The 20,417-nt window shown below is 56.9% G+C and overlaps 7 protein-coding genes across 7 annotated transcripts; 4 read left to right on the top strand and 3 right to left on the bottom strand.

Annotated features, from left to right (window-relative positions):
• The first annotated feature begins 293 nt into the window (after nt 1-293).
• Nucleotides 294-3,483, top strand: L226DRAFT_531694 (kinase-like protein). The gene is made up of 9 exons (XM_067680126.1): nt 294-735; nt 786-972; nt 1,035-1,179; nt 1,248-1,336; nt 1,393-1,471; nt 1,546-1,702; nt 1,773-2,482; nt 2,591-2,894; nt 2,957-3,483. The coding sequence occupies exons 1-9, from the start codon at nt 337-339 to the stop codon at nt 3,161-3,163; spliced, it is 2,277 nt and encodes a 758-aa protein (XP_067538917.1). The 5' UTR covers nt 294-336; the 3' UTR covers nt 3,164-3,483.
• A 657-nt stretch (nt 3,484-4,140) lies between these two features.
• On the top strand, nt 4,141-5,987 carry L226DRAFT_531693 (acetolactate synthase). Its single transcript, XM_067680125.1, has 4 exons — nt 4,141-4,510; nt 4,624-4,819; nt 4,885-5,332; nt 5,392-5,987. The coding sequence occupies exons 1-4, from the start codon at nt 4,230-4,232 to the stop codon at nt 5,490-5,492; spliced, it is 1,026 nt and encodes a 341-aa protein (XP_067538916.1). The 5' UTR covers nt 4,141-4,229; the 3' UTR covers nt 5,493-5,987.
• Nucleotides 5,558-10,305, bottom strand: L226DRAFT_502792 (uncharacterized protein). The gene is made up of 11 exons (XM_067677902.1): nt 10,233-10,305; nt 9,981-10,183; nt 9,708-9,820; nt 8,092-8,408; nt 7,801-7,985; nt 7,587-7,746; nt 7,224-7,526; nt 7,052-7,172; nt 6,566-6,998; nt 6,058-6,506; nt 5,558-5,987 (listed from the first exon to the last, which is right to left on the bottom strand). The coding sequence occupies exons 1-11, from the start codon at nt 10,237-10,239 to the stop codon at nt 5,669-5,671; spliced, it is 2,610 nt and encodes an 869-aa protein (XP_067538915.1). The 5' UTR covers nt 10,240-10,305; the 3' UTR covers nt 5,558-5,668.
• Nucleotides 10,306-10,612: 307 nt separating this feature from the next.
• L226DRAFT_531691 (uncharacterized protein) lies at nt 10,613-12,888 on the top strand. The gene is made up of 7 exons (XM_067680124.1): nt 10,613-10,944; nt 10,997-11,045; nt 11,097-11,142; nt 11,202-11,304; nt 11,416-11,569; nt 11,625-11,725; nt 11,784-12,888. The coding sequence occupies exons 1-7, from the start codon at nt 10,894-10,896 to the stop codon at nt 12,633-12,635; spliced, it is 1,356 nt and encodes a 451-aa protein (XP_067538914.1). The 5' UTR covers nt 10,613-10,893; the 3' UTR covers nt 12,636-12,888.
• A 181-nt stretch (nt 12,889-13,069) lies between these two features.
• L226DRAFT_481077 (acetolactate synthase) lies at nt 13,070-14,553 on the bottom strand. Its single transcript, XM_067676917.1, has 4 exons — nt 14,206-14,553; nt 13,945-14,140; nt 13,428-13,851; nt 13,070-13,374 (listed from the first exon to the last, which is right to left on the bottom strand). Exons 1-4 carry the CDS (start codon nt 14,496-14,498, stop codon nt 13,274-13,276), a joined length of 1,014 nt encoding a protein of 337 aa, XP_067538913.1. The 5' UTR covers nt 14,499-14,553; the 3' UTR covers nt 13,070-13,273.
• Nucleotides 14,554-18,202: 3,649 nt separating this feature from the next.
• L226DRAFT_531686 (uncharacterized protein) lies at nt 18,203-18,671 on the bottom strand. Its single transcript, XM_067680123.1, has 2 exons — nt 18,424-18,671; nt 18,203-18,365 (listed from the first exon to the last, which is right to left on the bottom strand). The coding sequence occupies exon 1, from the start codon at nt 18,663-18,665 to the stop codon at nt 18,498-18,500; it is 168 nt and encodes a 55-aa protein (XP_067538912.1). The 5' UTR covers nt 18,666-18,671; the 3' UTR covers nt 18,203-18,365; nt 18,424-18,497.
• Nucleotides 18,672-19,049: 378 nt separating this feature from the next.
• L226DRAFT_610281 (uncharacterized protein) lies at nt 19,050-20,184 on the top strand. The gene is made up of 2 exons (XM_067686141.1): nt 19,050-19,448; nt 19,522-20,184. The coding sequence occupies exons 1-2, from the start codon at nt 19,160-19,162 to the stop codon at nt 19,932-19,934; spliced, it is 702 nt and encodes a 233-aa protein (XP_067538911.1). The 5' UTR covers nt 19,050-19,159; the 3' UTR covers nt 19,935-20,184.
• The last annotated feature ends 233 nt before the right edge of the window (nt 20,185-20,417 follow it).

Below are 20,417 nucleotides of genomic sequence, written 5' to 3'. Positions count from 1 at the left end.
GGCGACGGGCAGTGGTTCCGGGGAAGCTGCGCCTGAAGGCTGAGCGTGGCGGAGGCGCGGAGGCCAGATCAAAGCATGTTACGCCTGTTTCAAGCTCAGATAAGCAGGGCATTAGCCGCGAGTAAGCAGCACTATGCGTGGGAAGGACTGGGTAAGTAGCATTGGCAGTGAAGACGCCGCCTTAGGCAGTCGGGCCTAGAACCCGGTAGGAGGGGACGTCAACGGAGAGAGGGCTTAAGTTGTACACAGCGCCCTCCTCTCCCGCATTTTCTTCCCTTCCTCCCCCGCCCACCATTCCCGTCCCCGCCCCCCTCCCGCCCAGCGCGCCCGCCTCGGATGCTCAAGCTCCAGCTTTCGACTCCGTCGCCGGACACGACGCACCCCGCAACCCCCACCCTTGCAGAGCTCAGCAGGAACGCTTCTGTCATCTCCTCTTCCTCCTCCAACTCTTCTTCTCCAGACCTCACCCTCCAAACCCCCTCGCGTCCGCGCCCCCTTCGCAACTTCTCCGCGCCGCGGACGAACCTGCGCTCCCGGAGTCCCCAATCGCCGACTACCCCACGCGGTTCGCGCCCCCCTGCATACTTGACGCGCGAACTCGGTTACCCCGAAGATGAGCTCCGTCCCCCACAGTCGCGGACCCAGTCCAAGTCGCGCAATAACTCCGTGAACGGGAGGATGTCTGTTGAGGACTTCGAGTTCAAGGAGGAACTGGGCCAGGGCTCGTATTCCACGGTGAGCACCAGCGCGCTCCTGTCCTTCCCCGTGTCGTAACGCGCCTACAGGTCTGGTTGGGGAAGCTCCTCGCCACAGGCCAAGAGTATGCCATCAAGCGCATAGACAAGGCCCATTTGAAACGCCATCAGAAAGAGCAGACAGCCCTCGCAGAGAAGAACACGTTGGTCCGTCTAGGTTCTGGACACCCGGGTATAGTGCGGTTGCACTGGACGTTCCAGGACGAATGGAGCCTCTGTGAGTCGTGTCATGATCACCCATTTCTACTCAGCGTTTGACCCGCTGTCCCTTGCGCCTAGTCTTCGTTCTGGACCTTGCGAGAAATGGGGAGTTGCAAACACGGATAACGCGCTTAGGTTCGCTGTCCATTGAGTGTGTCCGCTATTATGCGGCGCAAATTGTCGACGCTCTGGGGTACATGCACTCGAAAGGCGTTATACACCGGTGGGTTAACTTCTCGCGTTCCGCTCCGTCCTCCGGGGATCGTCGCTGACAATTTTCGTGCGTCCCAGGGATCTTAAACCTGAGAACCTCCTGCTGGACGACGCCTTCCGGATAAAGGTCACCGACTTCGGGACGGGCAAGCTTCTAGATTCCGGAGGTCGGGACCCAGTTCATTAACCGGCATATTCCGCCACTAACCTTATGCATCGACAGGTGAACCAACTAAGACATTTGTTGGGACTGCCCAATATGTCTCGCCAGAGCTCTTGGAACATAACGAGAGTAGCAAGAGGTGCGTCGTCTCAAATCGAATGAGCATGTACCAACGATGAACTCAACATGACGTACTCCTTTGTTTCGTTGCAGTTCTGATTTCTGGGCCTTGGGATGCATCATCTATCAGATGATCGCAGGCCGTTTTGTTTTCCGCGGGCTTGCTGATTGGCAGAAAATCAAGCAGCTCGAATATTCCTTTCCTGAGGGTTTCGACGAGCAGGCTCAAGACCTTGTGCGGAAACTTCTCGTGCGTCTCTGCCTTTTTGCCTTTGCGTTCGAGGCGGATCCCGCTCAACAGCACGCGCCTCACTCCTCAGGTACGCGACCCCGATCAACGGTTAGGTGCCGGACCCCCCGGGAGCCCGTACGATATGCAGGCGCTCCGGAGTCATCCGTTCTTTGCGTCCATCAACTGGCGGACTCTGTGGACGGCCCCTGCGCCACCACTGGAAGCCGGGCTTGTGAAGAAGGACCCGTCACAATCTTCCAATTTGAGTATCCGTCTGGCCTGGGATGACCTAGACGCGGACGAGAACGCCATTGAGGACGACGATGACGACGTGGAAGATGGGGAGGCTCCAATCTGGACGTCAAACGGCCAAGGACAGTACGAGTTCAGTCCGACACAGGCGAACGGTCATGCAAAACCCGAACCTGTCGGCCCGTACGGAGAGTGGAGAACCGGTACACTGCCCCCGCTCCCGCTGTCGAATGTCGAGGAGGAGAGGGGAAGCTCAAGCGATGGCGTCCGCTTCATCGCCCCCTCCGCACAAACCTCTCCGTCAATACCGGAAGACGAGATTCGGGACACGGTAAATGACGTGCTGGACGTCCCCTTCGTGGCACGATCTTCACCAATCGACGTCCCGCGTGCGCCTGGACCTGGCTCACATTCGACCGGCTCTGTGTCCAGCTCGTCCGACGGCAGCCCCATGGACAAGCTGGCAGCTGCGCTGGACGAAGCCGCTCGCGGACGGAACCGCTCTCAGACCCCAATACAGGGCAATGGTCAGAACGACCCGGAGCTGTATGTGGCCTTCCTCGCACTCTTCCACTTCCACTTCCATATCCATACCCCCCCTCTTCTGCCTCTGCCATTCTCACACGATAAGCTCACCGGGACCGCGGACCACAGGACCTCGCTGTTATTGCCGGACGAGCACGTCGTGTTTAACGCGATTGTGGAACCGGGGGGCCCGAAGCGGCGCGCTAGCCGGCTGCTCGCCATGGCGGTCACTCCGAAGAAACACCAGCACTCGAAGCCACGGGAGCTCATACTCACGACACATCGGATATTGTGCGTGAAGCACAAACCGGGCCGCGCGCCGCAGATCCGCACGGAGCTCTTTGTGAAACCGCCCGTAGGCAAGGAGAGGGATCTGCGTTCGCTGGTTTCGAGCGTGGAGAAGAAGAGCGAGCGCGAGTTCGTCATCATCACGGTGCGTCGTGTCGGCTTTTGGCGCTGTGTAGGAGGAGGTCGCTGATGGCCCGTGTGCTGCAGCCGACGAAGTCGCATTGTTATATCGCCGCCAGCTCGTCGATCGCGACGACATGGATACGGAAAATCGAGGATGCAATCAAGGCGAACCCACCACCTCCCGCGTTGTCGAGCACAAATGGGCACGGCGGGTCGCCAGCGGCCACGTTTGCGAATGGCTTCAGCGGGATCCCGATAGGTGGCCGTCTGCGCAGTATATCACGGACATGAACGTTATTCCCCTTGCTCCCTGGTCGTATCGTCTTATTCGCTAACGTTACGCATTTTGTATCTCTACTTCTCCGGGCTTGCTCCGCTGTTTACTAGGGTCTCCATCTCGTCTCCTTCTCGGTCTCTTTTACCTTTCAGAACTTAGGACATTGATATTGGACCGCGTCGCACACCACACACACTGCACCGTTTACAGGCATTCTGCTTTACCCGATACTACCTACTAGCCACGCACACACATACACACACCATCACCATTGCCACTTCCATCGACTACCCCATGCCTGCTACCCCCCCCCCCCCCCCCCCCCCCCCCCCCCCCCCCCCACATCATCGCCTCCGCTATACACTTGACACATAACCCCACCAGAAGAACCACAAATACACTATACTGTATTCACGCCTTAAGATAGTCCAGTGCACGGCCATGCATATGGTGTACGATAGGATAGATACGTAAAGGATATTGGGTTACGAGTACGAGTACTAGTAGCGTTTTTAAGTGCGCCTCGTACTACTACGAGTGCCGAATGGAAAGGATGCACGGACGAACGGGGGCCTCGTCGCTGTGCTTTGTATATTCCCCATTTGCTGGTGCCTTTTGGGTCTCAGTGCGTCCGTAGTTCGTCGACGCGTCCTCCGCTTCTTAAGATGGTGCAGAGGAGTCGGCGATTCGAGATAGGACCACGGCTCGTGAGAACGCTTGGCGATAACCCATGAGCTCAAGACTCGAGTCCGGGACGCTGTGCCGCATCAACATCCTTTCCCTTTCTGTGGTGAACGTCCTACTACGAGTTAACCACCCTACAGCACATGGAAGCGTTCCCTTCGTATGTAAGTGTAGTAAGTAGATGCAACATGCCGGGCATGCCTCTGCCTTGCGTTCGGCAATGTGAAGAGAAGTGTGAAGGGGGATCTCAGATTTGGCGCTATCACGTGTGGGGAGAACTGACTCGGAATTAGTCGTCGGGTTTTGAGTCCTTCATTCAAGTTGCGGGGTCTGCGTTCCTTGCCACCGCGACAGCCTCCTAGCCACATATTTCTCTCGCCGTCGCTGTCTCGCTCGATGTCGAACTTGGTTGCCAGTGCCGCGCGCGCCCGCGTCGCTGTCGGGAGGACGCTCAAGCCTCGGTGTTTCTCCAGCTCGCTGCGCAGGCTCGACGACAATGCGCCCAAGCCCCCTCCGCCGATTGATGACTCGACGTCTGCGCTCGACTACAAGCGTACTCTGAGGCACAGGCCGCCCCCGCTACCGGCCATGGACCTGCCGCGCTCGCGGTCGGCGGAAGAGGCGGTCACGAACATCCTGTACAACACCCCGCCGCCGAGCTTGCAACCGTTCAAGAAGTACGTTCGTTCTGCATGTCCACGCGTTTTCGCGTTATCCTTTTTCTTTTTTCTTTTTGCGAGCATGGGCTGACCTGTCTTTTGACGTGTGGCGTTCGTTCATGCGTGGACAGGCATGTGTTGAACTGTCTGGTGCAGAACGAGCCCGGAGTGCTTTCGCGCGTTTCAGGGATCTTGGCTGGGCGCGGGTTCAACATTGACTCGCTGGTCGTGTGCCGCACGGAGATCCGCGATCTCTCAAGGATGTGTATCGTGCTTCGTGGACAGGACGGTGTCGTAGAACAGGCGAGGAGGCAACTGGAGGACCTGGTGAGTGGTTATGTGTTTGCTACTTGTTCAGTCGCTGGAACACAGAACTTTGGCTTTTGCCCTAGGTCCCCGTATGGGCCGTCCTTGACTACACCGACACCCACTGCATCGAGCGCGAGCTCCTCCTTGCCAAGGTCTCTATTCTCGGCCCTGAGTACCTCGAGGAGCAGCTCCTCGGCGGCCCGACGCACGAACCCCGCCGTATCCAGTCTTACGCTCAAAGCCAAGCAGAGCCCGAGCATCACTCAAAACTTGAGCGCGAGGCCGCACTCGCGCAACAGTTCGAGCATTCCGCGCAGCCCGAGCCCGCGGCCCCGCTCACCCCGAGCCAGGCCCTGAGGCTGAAGAGCGACAACCTGCAGGCGATCGAGGTGCTCGCGGCGCAGTTTGGCGGGAAGATTGTGGACGTGAGCGAGCACAGCGTTATTGTGGAGATGAGCGGGAAGACGAAGCGCGTCGAGGCGTTCTTGTCGCTCCTCAAGCCGTTTGGCTTGCTGGAGTCTGCGCGGACTGGTGAGTTGTGGCCGAATATAGTTTTATGACGGAGTTGTGGATGCTAAGTGCATCGTTAGGTCTCATGGTCATGCCGAGGACACCGATCAAGCAAATCGATGCAGACGAGGCGCAAGAGCAGGGTGGTGTTGTGGATGCGAGCCTGCTCCCTCCCGGCTGAGAGGCTACGCGTTCCGCATTGGGTCCGCAAGTCAACAGACTACACATCTACCAACAAAAGTACTTCATTGCTTCAGGTTCAATAGGTTGATTGTCGGTTTTCTTCGTCATGTCCGGGCCAGCGAGATGAAGAAAAGCAGTACAAACAAGCAAGGTATATACATAAGTAATCCGACCCTATGCAAGAGACTTCTTCTGTGCATTCGCTAGGACCGTCCGTGCGAGCTGAACGTACTCTGCGGCGACGCTCAGATCGCCACCCTCAGCCTCCGTGATCTTCTCCCAGTGGGTCACGTCGCCGTCGACAAGCGTCCATGCTTCGTCTTCGGAATGTTCCTCGACCCACCGCACGTACTCGGCTTCTGCCCAACCGTGAAGAGCATGCGGCAGCGTGATGGGTGAGCGCACGAGGATGTGGTGCAAGACAATGAGTGGTGGGAGCCCTGCCGTATGTTTCGGCGAAGCGAGCGACGCGTTATCAAGAAACAAGAGTTGCCTGTGAGAACAGGACGTTCAGTACAGCTGTCCTACTACCACCGAAGACGTAACAAGGCGGGACGACGTACCTCATAGCGCGCAGCACACGGTAGTCGTCTGCAACAGCCTCCCAGTCCGCACCGCGCTTGTTCTGCGTCGTCTTGTCGCTCATGAACGCGCTCAGCGCGAACTCGAGCTCCGTCATGTCCGTCGTCAGCTGCAGCTTCCCGCTCTCGCCTAGCGGCTTCGCGATCGACGCGTGCAACACGAACGTCTTGATCGCGAACCGCACGATCGCGGGCACCCACTGCCGGCTCACATCCGGCACATTGTACTGCGCGAGGATCTCGTTCTTGATGAACGTCAGCTTCTCGACGAGGTCCTTCATGTAGGGGCTCGGGCCGCCGCCCATCGCCGCGGCGGGGTCGAAGGCTGCACCAAAGTCCATGCGATGGAGCTTCGCCGTTATGGCGGCGAGTTCGCGGCGGATGGCGGCCATGAGCGGGTCGACAATCTTGTCGAATGCGTCGTGTAGTTTCTGGAAAGAGGTTACGATGAGGATGAGGTCAAAATGGCGGTGTCTCGTATGGGACTCACAGAAGTGACTGGCTGGAGGATAGACATGACCTGTTCGGGATACTCCTCACGCAACCTGTCTAGTCGAGACCAGCAGTGGTATATGCACGTTGCCAGCTGGGCATTCAGGACTTGCTGCGAAGTCGCGACGGGTCCGATCAAGCTCGTGGCAGCCCGCTCCCGGGCGATGAGGGTGTCCAGCCGGGTAAGCATCAGCTCGAGGCTTGCCACGGCGTACCGTGCGACAGACTGGACAAGGAGAGGGTCGAACTTGGCGGAGTCCAGCTCGTTCGCGATAGCACGGGCTATGTTGATGCCTTCCGACATTCCTGGGGGTGAGCGCGCGCCCCCAGAGAACGCTTGTCCGACGGCTTCATTTAGCCTGTTAGACGATCGAGAGAGGTAAAGCGACTCGAAGTTCGACAGTGCTCGTAGGATGAGAACGGTTTCCGTACTGCAATGAGCGTCTCAGCAGGGAACAGACGCACAAAATAGGAGTGAGCGCACCTCTGCTGGGTCTGCGAGTAGACAGTGTCTGTGTGCACCGCGATCTTCGTGAAGAACGAATGGAACAATCGCAACAATCGTGGGTACCCGGTGCTCAATGTCTGCTGCAGGAACGTCGAGCCTAGCACACCTCATCAGCACCATATTACTGGCAAACATCGTAAGCGCGCACCCTTCGCCGCGTCGCGAGCGTTCTTCTCGAGGGACCGTCCCAGCGATGTCCAAAACGTCGTGCTCGGCCGGTTCTCAAGGACCTTCATCGCCTCTTCCAAGAACACGACATCGGTGACTGGGTCGCGCTTGATCTTCAGCACCTTCTCGAGCGTATACACCTTGACGCAGCAGTCCGCCATCTCCTCAATGAGGCTCTCCAGGCTGCCCCACAGCGCAGCTGTCCACTGCGGCGCCGTCACGCTCGTCGGCTCTGTTCGCACACGCGATTTGTACAGGAGGCCTTGCCCAATGGAGTTCGACTCTGATCGTGGAGGTGCTTGTTAGACTATGGGAGGTGGGGGAGGACACGAAGACTGCGTACCTTTGGCCATGATGTCCTTCGATATTCGCGTGAGATCGAACGCAGAACGAATGCGGCCTTCGACAGCGTCGGAAAGCTCAGTGATGAGGTTCTGCACCAAGTCAGGGAGGACTCGAAGGTTGTGGGCGGTCTGCAGAGAGCTCGCCAGCAGGGATTGGTTCTGTGAAGCGTGCTTCAGATCAGCAACCGAAGATGCAAGAGCTGGAAGACATACGAGCGTTGCCAGGCCTGTGATGACCATAGCCTCCATGTCGGTCGTGACTCGTGTGCGCGCTGCATCTACGAAAGGCAGATGTACCGCGACCGCCTTGATCGAGCTCAATGGTACGTGCTCCCCGCTACTCTGAACCGCATTTGCGTCTCCAGAGGACTGATCGCTGGGTACTTCGAGCAGGGCAGCTGTACCGAGTAGTCAGTCCACATTCCTACTTTGACGATTTAGGCGCGGAGGAACAAGGGTACAACTGTCGAGGGCGCACGACGTGCACGAAAGAGAAACACTGACTCAACTCGGCAATTGTAAGGGCCGCCTTGGCAATGGCGCGCTCCTTGTCATCCTCGTTATCAACCGGGATGTCCGACCGGGTGCTGCCTGCGGAGGTGGACGTTGGCAGAGTCTTCGCCTTCGGGGTGTCAACGGCTGCTGCAGACGTCTCCCCCGCCTCACTCTTGTTCATCTCGGCGAGTTGCAGCTCGAGTCGTCGGGTCAGGATGACGAATCGTGAAGTGCGCCGGAGGATGTCGGAGGCCTGCTGTATGCGGTCGAGCTTGGTGACATGTTTTTGAAGAGACTGGTAAGGAACACGGATTTTGACGCGGAGCCTAGGGATAGCAGGTCAATTTCCATGCTCGACGACGGAAACCCTAGATTGTGAGCAGGGCGCGATGCAGTGCGTTCGCCGTAGATCGGCATAGCGTTACGGCAACTCGTCCGTAACAGATACAACGGCGTTCCGTGAAAGGCACCCTAGGACACGAGCAGAAGGCCTCAACGCTTCCTCCTTGGCACACCTCGGCGGCGTGATCAGTGCGCATCAGTGGCCAGACCACAGTCTATCCCCCAAATCCGACCAATCGCAGCGGCTCAGGTCTGCTAGCACACGCCCACACCGCCGCAGTAAACCATCCACAGCCCATACACCATTGCTCTGAGCTTTATGAAGATGAGTCGTAGCCGATTCAAAATCTCCAGCGGCGACTGAGACACGAAATGCACCGTCCTCGCGTCCACGTATTCAAGGAGCGAACGTATACACGTATTGTGGAGGGCCAGGTTCGCACAGGCCTGAGCCAGCGCTGCGCCGGGCTAGAAGCGGCAGGACGCCTCGTAATAATGCTCTCCGGTCCGTGCATGCATGTCACTACACAGAATGTCCTGTATGTATGAGCGCCGCCCAGGCCAAACTGCGGTCTGTCGGGCTACGGTCGACAGATTTAGGTGCCAGCCCCCAAACCCCACAGCGATAGTCAGATGTACTCCGCCGCAGTCAACTAGCCACAACCCAAGTATCGCCGTGAGTTGTGCGGCCTGCACAGCAGCTACGTTCGGGACCCGAGCAGAAGCAATGGAACAGTCCCATGAACGAAGAGTCAACACACAACCCTGGACGTGTGGTGATTGCTGTATAGACCGCCCAGCACTAGGTCAGGTGTGGTCATTTGGTTTCACAGCCGTCCATACGCGAATGCATCGCGCGACGTGTGGCCCTTCCGTGGGACAGCGCGCAGGAAATGCGCCTCAAGCTGTGTTCCTCTGTATGTCACCGGACGACGTGCGGTTGAGAGTGCGCCCAACATATGCGCCCCGATAAATGAGGGTTTGGGGTCCATATATTCGGTGCTGCGGTACCGCGGTGCGTTCGCGAAGGTACGGTCGTGCTTGCTAGACTTTGCAATCAGCCGTATTAACCGGGCGTGACCTTGGCATGTGTGTATTTGATTCATGAGAGAGCCTCCCGCCAGCTGTCTCTGAGACGAGAGCGAATTCACGCCGACAAGGTGCATCGGTGTCTCCACAACTGCATGCATGGGCCTAGGGGCGAGTGACATAAAGCCGCTGCAGATCCACCCAAATATACGGGAAGAAGGGGTCACCCTAACGTAAGTGATAAAGATACTCACTTCTCGAGAGAGGAGTCAAGCTCGTTCAGACCAGTACGGACCGACCCCAGAGAGCCTTCGAGGTTCGATACACCGGCTGCTTGCACAAGCAGGTCCTCGTGATGTGTAGTAACCTATGCAAACGTGGATGAGCACTGGCAGTCCAGCTAACAGGGCGCAGGCACAGGCAGGGAAGATAGAGATAGCATGCACCGGAAACGCAGCGTGAGAGGGAATAGCAACGAGGTAGGGAGGGATCTTCGCTGTGGCCGCCGGAGGTAAGAGGGTGCTTACCACGTTCTTGAGCTGTTTCTCCACATCGTCCAGACTGAAGGTGAGTTTAGATATGGCCACGGAGACATCCTCGCTGGCAGGCGCAAGGCCGGTGCTTCTCGCAGGCTTGTTCTTGCCGGGTTGTGGGGGATAGGGCTCCCCGGCTAGGATGGCATTGGCATAGTCATTCGGGTCGAAGTCCGGGAGAGCGAAGATAGCATAGTCTGCGAAGATATCAGACATAGGACTGCAGAAGACATCACAAAAACCGACCAGACATAAGAACAGATCATGGATGTTGCCGTCGAGGACAAAGGAGTGAGCACAACGCGAGTGATGGTGCGCGCGTCGCCGCGACTCGCGAGCGTTGAAGCGCGTTCGTGTCACAGACGCCCACAGGTTGATCTAAATCTAATCTTATCAACGTGTTCTCCCCCTCTGCCGTGATCACCTTGCCTCCTCCACCCTGCCTCCACCACCTCCACCTCCTCGATATCTGCTTTCTGTCTCACCTCCGCGGCAGGACTCAGCGTCCTAGGATATCTGCCTAGGCGACTACAAACAATATATCTCTTCCCGTTCCTCGCGACTACAAATACGAAGTTGCCACGGCCACGGCCTCGTGTCGACGCCGGTCCCAGAAGACGTCGGAAGCACTTCGGTCATTCGCTCGAATTGCTACAGTAACTGAGATCGTCGCGCCAGAACAACGCGAGAACAAACCAAGTGGCCACGCGTGACGTCACGCAGCAGGGTATAAGATGAGATGGCGATTACTGAGCAGATGACCGGGTACTGTACACCCAGGGGTACGCTAACCTCTTCTAGGGCGCCACCAACACCGTCTTTTTCCACTCTCACCGTCTGCCTTCTTCTCATCGTCGTCGTCGGGATCCAACCTGTCCATTCTCATTGCTTACAACAACAGCTACGAATGGCCTACAACTACTATCAAACACAAACGCCGGGCTGGGGAACGGCTCAAGTGCGTGTCTTTGTCGTGTCTCCAATGTGGTATCCCTAACAACTCTACATAGTTCCAGTTCGGTGCGCCTCCAAGACCCACCTTCCAGCCTCAACCCACTTGTGAGTACCCCCCTTTGTCTCCACATCGCGACATTCCAATACGCCGAACAGGGGGAGGTTACGACTTCTACAACGCTCATGCAATGAACCCGGATCCGTGAGTCCACAGGATCGTCCCTCCATCGCAATCTCCTGATCTTCGTCCCCGCGTTCTAGTGGACTCTTCGACACCGTCATGACCCGTATACGCAATGGCCTCGGGTTGGGCATCAGTCATTCGGAGGCCCGCAGCTGGCACAAGAAAGTGTACAGCGGTCTGGTACGTCCTCTCTCCACTTTCCTCGATCCCAAGCGCTGCCCCACCTGCCCACCCCGGAACGCGCATGCGGTTTGTTCCCCATGCTAATGATGACGCGTGTTTCATATCCAGATGCCACTTACCCAGCTTCTTCCCGAAGACATCGGCGCGGCAGCCGCATATGAAGCCTATCGCACGTGGAAGTACAACTCCTTCCTGTACGAGCCCCTCAGCGCCGAGCGTGACGCACAGCGCGAGGGCCTCGTCGGCATGGCTATCGCTGAAAGTGCGTCCTTCTGCTTTCGAGAATACGGCGCGGCACTCACCTAGCACCCTTGCAGCCCAGCGTCTCTGGCAGTACTCGCAACGGGCATATGACACCTACGGTCTTAGGGCTGCCTGCGAGGCTGCCGCATCGACAGCGTCGATGCTAAGTGATCGCGTAGGTCTTTACCTCCGTACTACCCACATACTGTCGCTCAAGTGTCTTATCTTCGCAGCTCTTTGCACAGTCTGCGGGCCTGGGCGGACGCGCCTCCTCCTTCGCGTCTAGCGGCGACCCCTACTACGAGGATTCATACCGCCGCAGGAGCCGCAGCCGCCACAATTCCTTCAGCACGCCGACCGTCGTCCGCGTCGGAGGCTCGCCTTTCAGCGGTTCCGCTGGATCGCCTTACGCCGGCACTCCTGGCGCAGTACCGATGCCTATACCCGGTACAGCGATGAGCGCCGGGGCTTATAGTGCTGGTGCAGGTATGCCAGGTTCCTACGGTGCTGGTGCGGGCATGCCAGGATCCTACGGAAGCACGCCGTATGGTGCTGGTGTAGGCTTGCCTGGGTCGTACTCACCCTACCGCGGAGCCTCGCCCAATCCATTCGCCGCCGCGGGGATCGCCGCTCCTCAGGCCTCGCAGTACACGTTCAACGGTGTCCCCGTAGGCTACGGCGCAGGCGCAGCACCCTATGCCGGCTCGACTGGCTACACGCTTGCGAACGGACAGGCGATCCCGCCTGGGTCCACGGTCATCATCAACCACAAGCCCAGCCGCTCCCGCCGCCACTCGACCGCTAGCCATCATCATCGCTCCGGGAGCCACTCGTCGCGCTACGATGACTACGAGCGGGAGAGGGAACGCGAGTTGGAGGCGCGCGACTGGGAGCGGGCGGACCGCGAGAGGCATGAGCGTGACCGGCTGCGGTGGGAGCGGGAGGAGCGCGAGCGCGAGTCGTCGATCTCTGGAGGGTATGGCATGGACGACTATGGGCGGTATGGGCCTGTCGGGCGGAACTTCGAAGGTGGCATGGGTGCTGGGCTGAACGCCGCCGGCTTTGGGTATGGGGGGCGGTACTAGGTGATCGCGAGGTCACAAAACTCCGGGTCCGCGGTTCGCAATCGGGTTCGTTTGTTTACATTCATGCCCTCATACCCATGCATCCCATTTATCTATCGCTCGTGCTCTCGATCTTATGTTGTGCTCGTGCTTGCTTTGTACTTGTACTCGACGTCGTGGTGTATCGTGTACTCCTGGCTGTTATCGTACTCTGTACCTCATCCTAATGATGAATTATAGATACCAGCACATTCTCGGCAGGGACGACGTACCACTAAACCCCGGACGACTGTCGTACAACACGTACGAAAATATCATACCAGCCTGGCAGCACATTCGGCTGTCGGATGCTGCATATGGGCCGCGGCCGAACGCGCCGGCGTTTGGGTACAACTGGCCAACTTTCTGAACGATACATACTTACTTGCATTAGAACCGTCCCGTACCCTTATCGTGGTTTATACATACTTCTTTCCATAACTCTGGGCAGACTATCTAACAACATGTATCCTCGACAGCGTACAACTTCGAATGTTCTAATTCGTGGAAGTGCCCGCGTGTTCCTCACCTTGATCTACTGTACCTGAAGACCTGAAGACAAATGAAGATCCAACCGGAAGCAATTATTCACCATCCTTGTGCGCAGCATCCGTGGCCTCTCAGCCCGGTGGAAGCAGACTGGCATCCACAGCACCTCCCTCGTCCTCCGCCTCGCCGTCGTCGACGTGGCTGATGGGCGTCCGCGGCATGACCATGAGACCTGTGCGTAGCCCACTTCAGCACTCGTCACCCCACAACGCCGAGGAGACTCACCAGTCCGCGCACACTCGATGAGCCCGAACGGCTTCAGGAGCGACAGGAACGCGTCGACACGCTTCGTCTTCCCGCTCATCTCCACGATCACGCTGTGCTCGCTCACGTCGACGATGCGCCCCCCGAAGCGCGCGGAGAGCACCTCGATCGCCTGCAGGTTGTCGCTCTTCATGCGCAGCGCCTCGCTCGGGGTCAGCGGGACTCCGGCGGGCTCGCGGTCGGCGGAGTGCTCGAACTGCTGCACCAGGGTCGCCTCGCGCTCGAGCTTGGAGCGTTTGTGCTGGACGCAGCGTGGGGCGTGCGTGGGGCCGCCGGTGAGCTGCTCTTCGAGGTACTCGGGCCCCAGGATGGAGACTTTGGCGAGGAGGAGCTCGCGCTCGATGCAGTGCGTCTCTGTGTAGTCGAGCACGGCCCATATGGGTACCTGTGGGAGGAAGAAGTCATGTCAATGGTACTGTTGTTGCTAGCAGAGGCTAACCGAGCAGGCACGCTGATCGCAGGACGAAGCGAGACTTACCAAGTCCTCGAGCTGCCGCCTTGCTTGCTCGACGATGCCGTCCTGTCCGCGCAAGACGATGCACATCTTGGACAGGTCGCGGATTTCCGTCCGGCACACGACCAGGGAGTCGATGTTGAACCCGCGTCCAGCGAGGATGCCCGACACACGAGAGAGCACTCCCGGCTCGTTGTGCACAAGACAGTTGAGCACATGCCTGCAGACATGCATGTCAGCTTTCAGACCTACAGATGGATTGAGAGGAGCGAGATAGGGTTGTACTTCTTAAAAGGCTGGAGGCTCGGCGTCGGGGTGTTGTAGATGATGTTCGTTACAGCTTCCTCCGCGGACCTTACATGAGGAAGGTCGATGACCGGCAGTGGTGGCGGACGGTGTGGCATCATACGCCTGTACGTGAGCGCAGACGTCGAATCATCGACCGCCGGAGGTGGAGACCTTGTCACTGCCGCCGCTTCTTCGTGTCTTCGCACCGAAGTAGCAAGGACTCGGGCGCCGTTCACGGACGTCCTGGCAGCGGCGCGGACGCATACTGGATTCGCGACGAGGTTCGACATCGAGAATCAAGACGGTGAGAGCGAGTGCCAGAGGATTAAGGGAAGAGCACTGACTCCAGATATCGCACTCACAACTGAACAAGAGGAGCGTCCTGGCTCGAAACCTTACGGCAACGCTACCCTCTTCTTCCGATTGCTCTTCGGCGGATTTACATCACGATTGGCGTGATGTAACTGGCCGCAGCGTAGAAGGAGTCGCTTAGCAAACCCAGACCACAATGGCGCTCTCGGCGTCAGGGGGCCATTGCAAAAGGAGCGCACCAAACCTGCAAGTAGCAGAATCGAGCAGTACAATGGAATTTGGCAGGAGTTTCGCAAATCCCCGATTGGCGTACGACGCTTCTGGCCGTCTACCGCCGATTGTTGTGAATCTCAAGAAGCTGATGCTGCAGGGAGCTCCGTGCGAACATGTTTGTATGTTCTCACCGAATACTGCGTGTGCACACAATGAGTTGCTAATCACAACCCGGGCCCGCTTCCTCTAGGCGACTCATCGATAAAGTCGGAGTCGTCAACACAGTCCCGCAATAGCTCACAGAGCAGGGTTGGCATGACGGCACAAGCTCTCCTCTGCCTGAAGTGCAGCCACAGCCGCTCAGCATTGGTGCACAGATGACGTCTGCGTGTAAAATAACACTGCACCCTCGTCTTTCCTGGAATCGATCTGATCCCAGGAGTGACGAGGGGGAGGCGATGCCGTGCCACGGTAAAGCCCGTTAGGGCGACTTCTCCATATGCGAGATTGATGGCCATAAGTAAGGCATGGTCGTGTGTGCGAACCCAATGTCCAGCCGATTCATGTGTTAGCCGTCGAAGAGTCTGCGATCAATCCTCTCCTCGTCTCCCAGGTGCATGTACCCTGGATGCCGTCCAGACCGGCATGCGTGGACGTGTTGAATGGCTGCGGCTCAATGATGACTTCGCACCGCACTCCCACCGAATGTACATCTCGCGCTGAGATAACGCCAACGAGCACATCGAGAACATCGGAGAACGTCCTCAAACGACGAGGCACTTAGATAACGGGAGCAATACCCATGAACGCGCGGAAGTGTAGGATGGAGGAAATCAAGAAGCGTGGTACTCACCCAGGGGCCCCACAGTCTCGGATGTGGGACTAAACACTTGTTGAGCCTCGATTACCGCCTGGTATGAACATTGCACCGCGACTCTTGTGAGGGCGGGCATTGTTACCCCGAGATACCTACGACCTACGGTGGTCATATCGTCTGCAAAAAGCAACCACTATCAGTGACGGCAATTGTCCAGCGTCCGAATGGTTCTTACGACCCCTTAGACCATTCGAGAAGCTCCATTGATGTCAGAATGTACTGACGATGTCGGACGCACCAGACACCGGGGACCGTTCACTCCCATAGCAGGCGCGGACTGCGAATATTTGAGGGTATGGACGGCGACTATGAGTCAAGATTGGACAGAAGAAGCCACTGTTGACGCCTTAGACCTCCGGTTGAAGCGCGACCGGGACTAGTTCAGGAAGTTCTCAGCGTCAGTTCTCTCGGAGACCCTTCAGGATAAGCATTGCCGATCCGTTTACAGAATTGACCTTGTGAACCTGAACCTTCTCCGCTCTTAAGAAAGGATAGCGCCCAGGTATATGAGGTGGCATTCAGTGCGTTCTTGACCCTTGACGTAGCCATGCGAGGATTTTAGGTCCTAGCACTCTGAACTTGGTTGATGGCTTGAATATTTAGGGTGCACACTATAGAATAGAACTCACCAAGCTCTCGAAACAATAGATCGAGTGTGCACCCTCGTATCATGCCAAGTCTACAGCATCTCGCGCCCTGACGTGACGATGAGCCGGGGTGTACATCTATCGTTAGAGCGACAGAGGACCGTACTCGTAGGCACAAAGATGATTATTGTCGGAAGCAATCTGCTAAATATCTGATCAGCAATGGTAGAGTCTCAATGGATTGGGCGCGGAGTTTGTGCACGTCACCTCCCTCAGACGCGTCAACCTGCTCGGTCTTGAGTACCACCTCAGCTGAAGGGCAGCACCGGCGGAGCTACACCAAAAGCAAACTTCTAGATGTCTGATAGGCAACGCCCAGATACGTGAGAAGAAGGCGAGGCCGTGAGGCAACACAAGGTCATGGTGGTACAGAAGCAAGCGGGATGTCGTGGCGGTGTTTGATTTGGTCTCAGGAAGGGTCTGGGAACACCATTGCTTTATTGCGCTTGAATCACTGATAGAGTGCATATAGCACACAATAACTCTCACAAGGACTACCTTCGAATAGTGTGAGCTAGGCTATAGTTAAGTACAAACTCTGGCCGAGTTGTATCGGGCCGACTTCCGGCCTCATGCCGCTAGATGATCCAAATTTAGTAACCTAGACGCGCGTTATGTACAAGAGATCTACCGGCGTGCAACGCTGTCTCAGCCCTTCTCAGCCCTACGATTCCAAGACTTCGTTGTGAATTTTGAAACCCTCGCAGAATGTAATATTGGAAAAAAGGAGCAGTCAGTAATGTCAGTGTCGTAGAAGTCTTTACATTGATATTTTAGCTCCCGCCGCCGCATCATCGGTGCTACATACAGTTTTGACACTTCTAGACCTTTGCGGGTTCTTCTCGGCCATTGATCCGATGGATGAACTGGGAGACACCGATGTTGTTCTCTTGTATTCCTGTCTGGAGTCCCCAGGTCGATCTACTTAAGATCGGTCGAAGAAATTCCTCCAGCAATTCTGGGTCTCGCTATCTCGTCCATTCCTTTGCACTTTATCCGGATAGTGGCCCGACTGGTGACTCGGGCTTCTAGGCCTTTGCCTTGAAGCGTGAAGCCTCCCCTCCTGTTTGGACGTTGTGACAAATATTCGTTTTGGCCATCTATTCCTTTAATTCGTAGGACAGATCAAGCCGCACGCGTACGCGGCCAAAATTCTCGCTTGTTCATGACGAGCGGTGAAACCAAGCCGGGTCTCTGCTGCGCAACTTAGACTCGAGTATTGGGCGCATTGTCAGAATTCTCTCCACCGATCGGCTGACTCAAAACATCATGCTGCTGCGGATATAACGGCACAGGCCACGCAGCACTACTGCACGCAAAGAGAACAAGGGCATGCTTAGTCCACAGTCAGGGCAGTCACGATGAAGGATGGCGGGGCTCCATACTTACTGGCACTAAATCGCTTGAAGCGCGTCCGACCGGGGAACTGACGTCGGCCGAATGGAGCGCCTCATAGGTGTTAGCCACACATGAAGCTATGCACATCGGGACCTATCCCGCGGTCTGTTGATCGGGGGAGATTGGGGGCTCGGGGACGTGGTGGGCTCTGAGGCCGCAACGTTCAGGCTAGCGTTGAAGATCAACGCAATTGACGAATTGCTGAAAGGCCGCGAGGCAACCAGGCGCTCTTTGATACACATTCCAAAGAGCTCGGAGGTCGAGTGGATAAAATGAATTGACGTTGGCTTCTGATAACATGGAGGACGGTATGCGATTCGCAGGCTTTGCGAGTTTCGTGACTGCACCTCTTTACGGCTGCTGCTAGTATTAACACCGTTAGACTCGTGAGCGTTGCATGGCTGGCCGGATGTACGGTGGTCCGAATATACCGATATGAGGGTGCCCGAGAGAAGCAGTCGCAAATTAACGTGCTTAACGTCAATGTCGCGGTGTCCTCAAGCGGTGAAAGGGTAAATGGACATCCTGTCCCGGAGTGCACGCGAAGGTCCCGCACTATTATAGGAGCATACGGCATCCCTTGATGACGACCTGGGAAAAAAGAGAATGCTACGTTACATCTGCATGAGTCGAAGGCCGAGCGGGCGAGTGGGAGCTGGGAAAGGGGAGGCCTCTGACTTCGATCCCAGTCCAAGGGCGCTGCCCGCTCGCTTCATACGTAGTATGCTTAGCCCAACTTCATGCAGGGGTGAGAGCTCAGTGACGTACCATAGTGAATGGTGGGCGTGCCAGAGACACGCAATCAGAGCCGCCGGGAGGATCTGGGATTTGCACGGTGGCAGTTACAAACGTCGATAGCCGCGTGCTTCCGCGTCCCGTGATGCAGCTCCTCCGATGCAACCGCCCCTTAAATGAGCATCCGCCCTCGACGGAGCGATCGCGAAGACGTGCCGAGTCGCTGGCAAGTTCGCCTCGAGGGTTTCTGCGCCCGAAGGTTCAGTGTTGTGCATTTCAAAAATATCCCCTTGCATCGCTCAGAGTAAGTCCAGGGCGACGGTAGTGCAAGGTGGTTGAAGTACGAGGTCAAGGTGAACTCGGCGGACGCCCTCGGGGCCGCGGACAACTCGCTGTCGGCTGGATCAAATTGGACTAGTCCCGATATGGCATCCGTCGGTATGAGCGCTTGAGCGGCACGGTCCTCTGACAGTCTGTCTCCGCCAGCAACCTTGTCGCAGATTCGCTCGAAAGCGACTCGATGGGATCAGTCTGAAGTCAATGGCATTGTTCAACTTACGATGCACTGAAGATGGCCGAATGGAAGCCCGTGACACGCTCCAGCTTCCGCCGCTTTCTCTCGAGTCTCGAAGGAAGCGCTCTCCCATTTTCACTCTTCCCGCAAACTCCTGTCTCACTCCACTGCCATCTCATCCTTTCTGGTGCCATCCGCGATGTATATGACTAGTTAGCTCTTCCGACAATCTAGAATGGCCCTCAGAACGAGGGGATGAAAGGTGTCATCGTCGTCGGTGGCCATGACCTCCCGCGCCCCTCGATCCTCCGTAACGTCAAAGACACATCCGTTGGGTGCATCTTCGCTGAAGACCGGATCGAAAGCCTGGTTCTCAGGGGATCATATATAGGCGGCATCGAGACGGTGGACATTTGCCTCAGCGTCGGACACCTGTCTTCCGAACCTCTCATAGCCGTACTTGCTGCGCTTGCTACTCAAATGTATACCTCGCTCTTTACATTCGCCATTCTCGCGCTCGCCGCGAGTCTCGGGATTGCTGACGGTGAGTATCACTCTATATCTTGATTCTGTTCGTCCATCTTCTCCCTACCTATGTACTCAACCATATATTGCAGCATCTCGCCCGCGGGTACTGTACCCCTACCAGTGCTCGGTCTCCACGGTCACGTACACTCCTGCGGTGACCTTCACGCGGGTCATCACTTCGACGACCACGGTGTTCCCTGAGCGCAAGCGGCTCGACCGTCTCTTGCATTCGTTCGATATGCACACGTTCGACAAGCGGCATGAAATGGACACCGACATGACCTCACCAACGAAGACTACTTCTCCCACGCATTCGATGCTCCCCAGGGACACCGCTGTTACCGAGACGGATACTACAACCACCACCACCACCGTGACCCGCACCCGCACCGTCACTGATGAGACGACTACGCATGTCACTCGCACGCTCACTATCCCGAGCTTTACCGCCGAGTACTCCGGCACACGCACGATCACAGTACCGCGGTTCACCACCGCTTAAGAGGCAGGGCCGCAAAGGCGATGTTGGTGTCGCCAGCACGGCGGTACGCCGGCACGCTTTCAATTGTCCACATGCATACGTGTATGGAGGAATTTAGTGGTTTGATCATATCATATTTTCTATCATCTCTTGGTTTTATGCTCTACAAGCCCTCCTCAGAGCTCTTTTCTGTATTCCTACCGTCACTCCACAAACAGGCTGTCATGTATTGGTAGAAGTTGACTATGCGCTATTCATCTATTCGCCGCTCTTTCGCGACCTCTTCCAGAAAGGTTGTTATTGTGTTCCAGACTTTCCTAAATAAAACGTTCTCTTGGTGTTATGCTCATGCCAGTCGTCGTTTCGTCTGTTGACACGCAACTCGAGTTGACCACGGTGATCTAGAGCATGCTCGGGCGAATGTTCTCCGACTCTTCGCAGAACCCATCCGTCTACTCCGGAGTCATCGGGATTAACGTTATCATGCCGTGGCCCTCCCCGGAT

This window comes from Lentinus tigrinus (genome assembly GCF_003813185.1).
Source record: "Lentinus tigrinus ALCF2SS1-7 unplaced genomic scaffold L226scaffold_5, whole genome shotgun sequence".
Lineage (NCBI taxonomy): Eukaryota > Fungi > Basidiomycota > Agaricomycetes > Polyporales > Polyporaceae > Lentinus > Lentinus tigrinus.
This window is presented reverse-complemented; position numbering and strand designations above follow the sequence as displayed.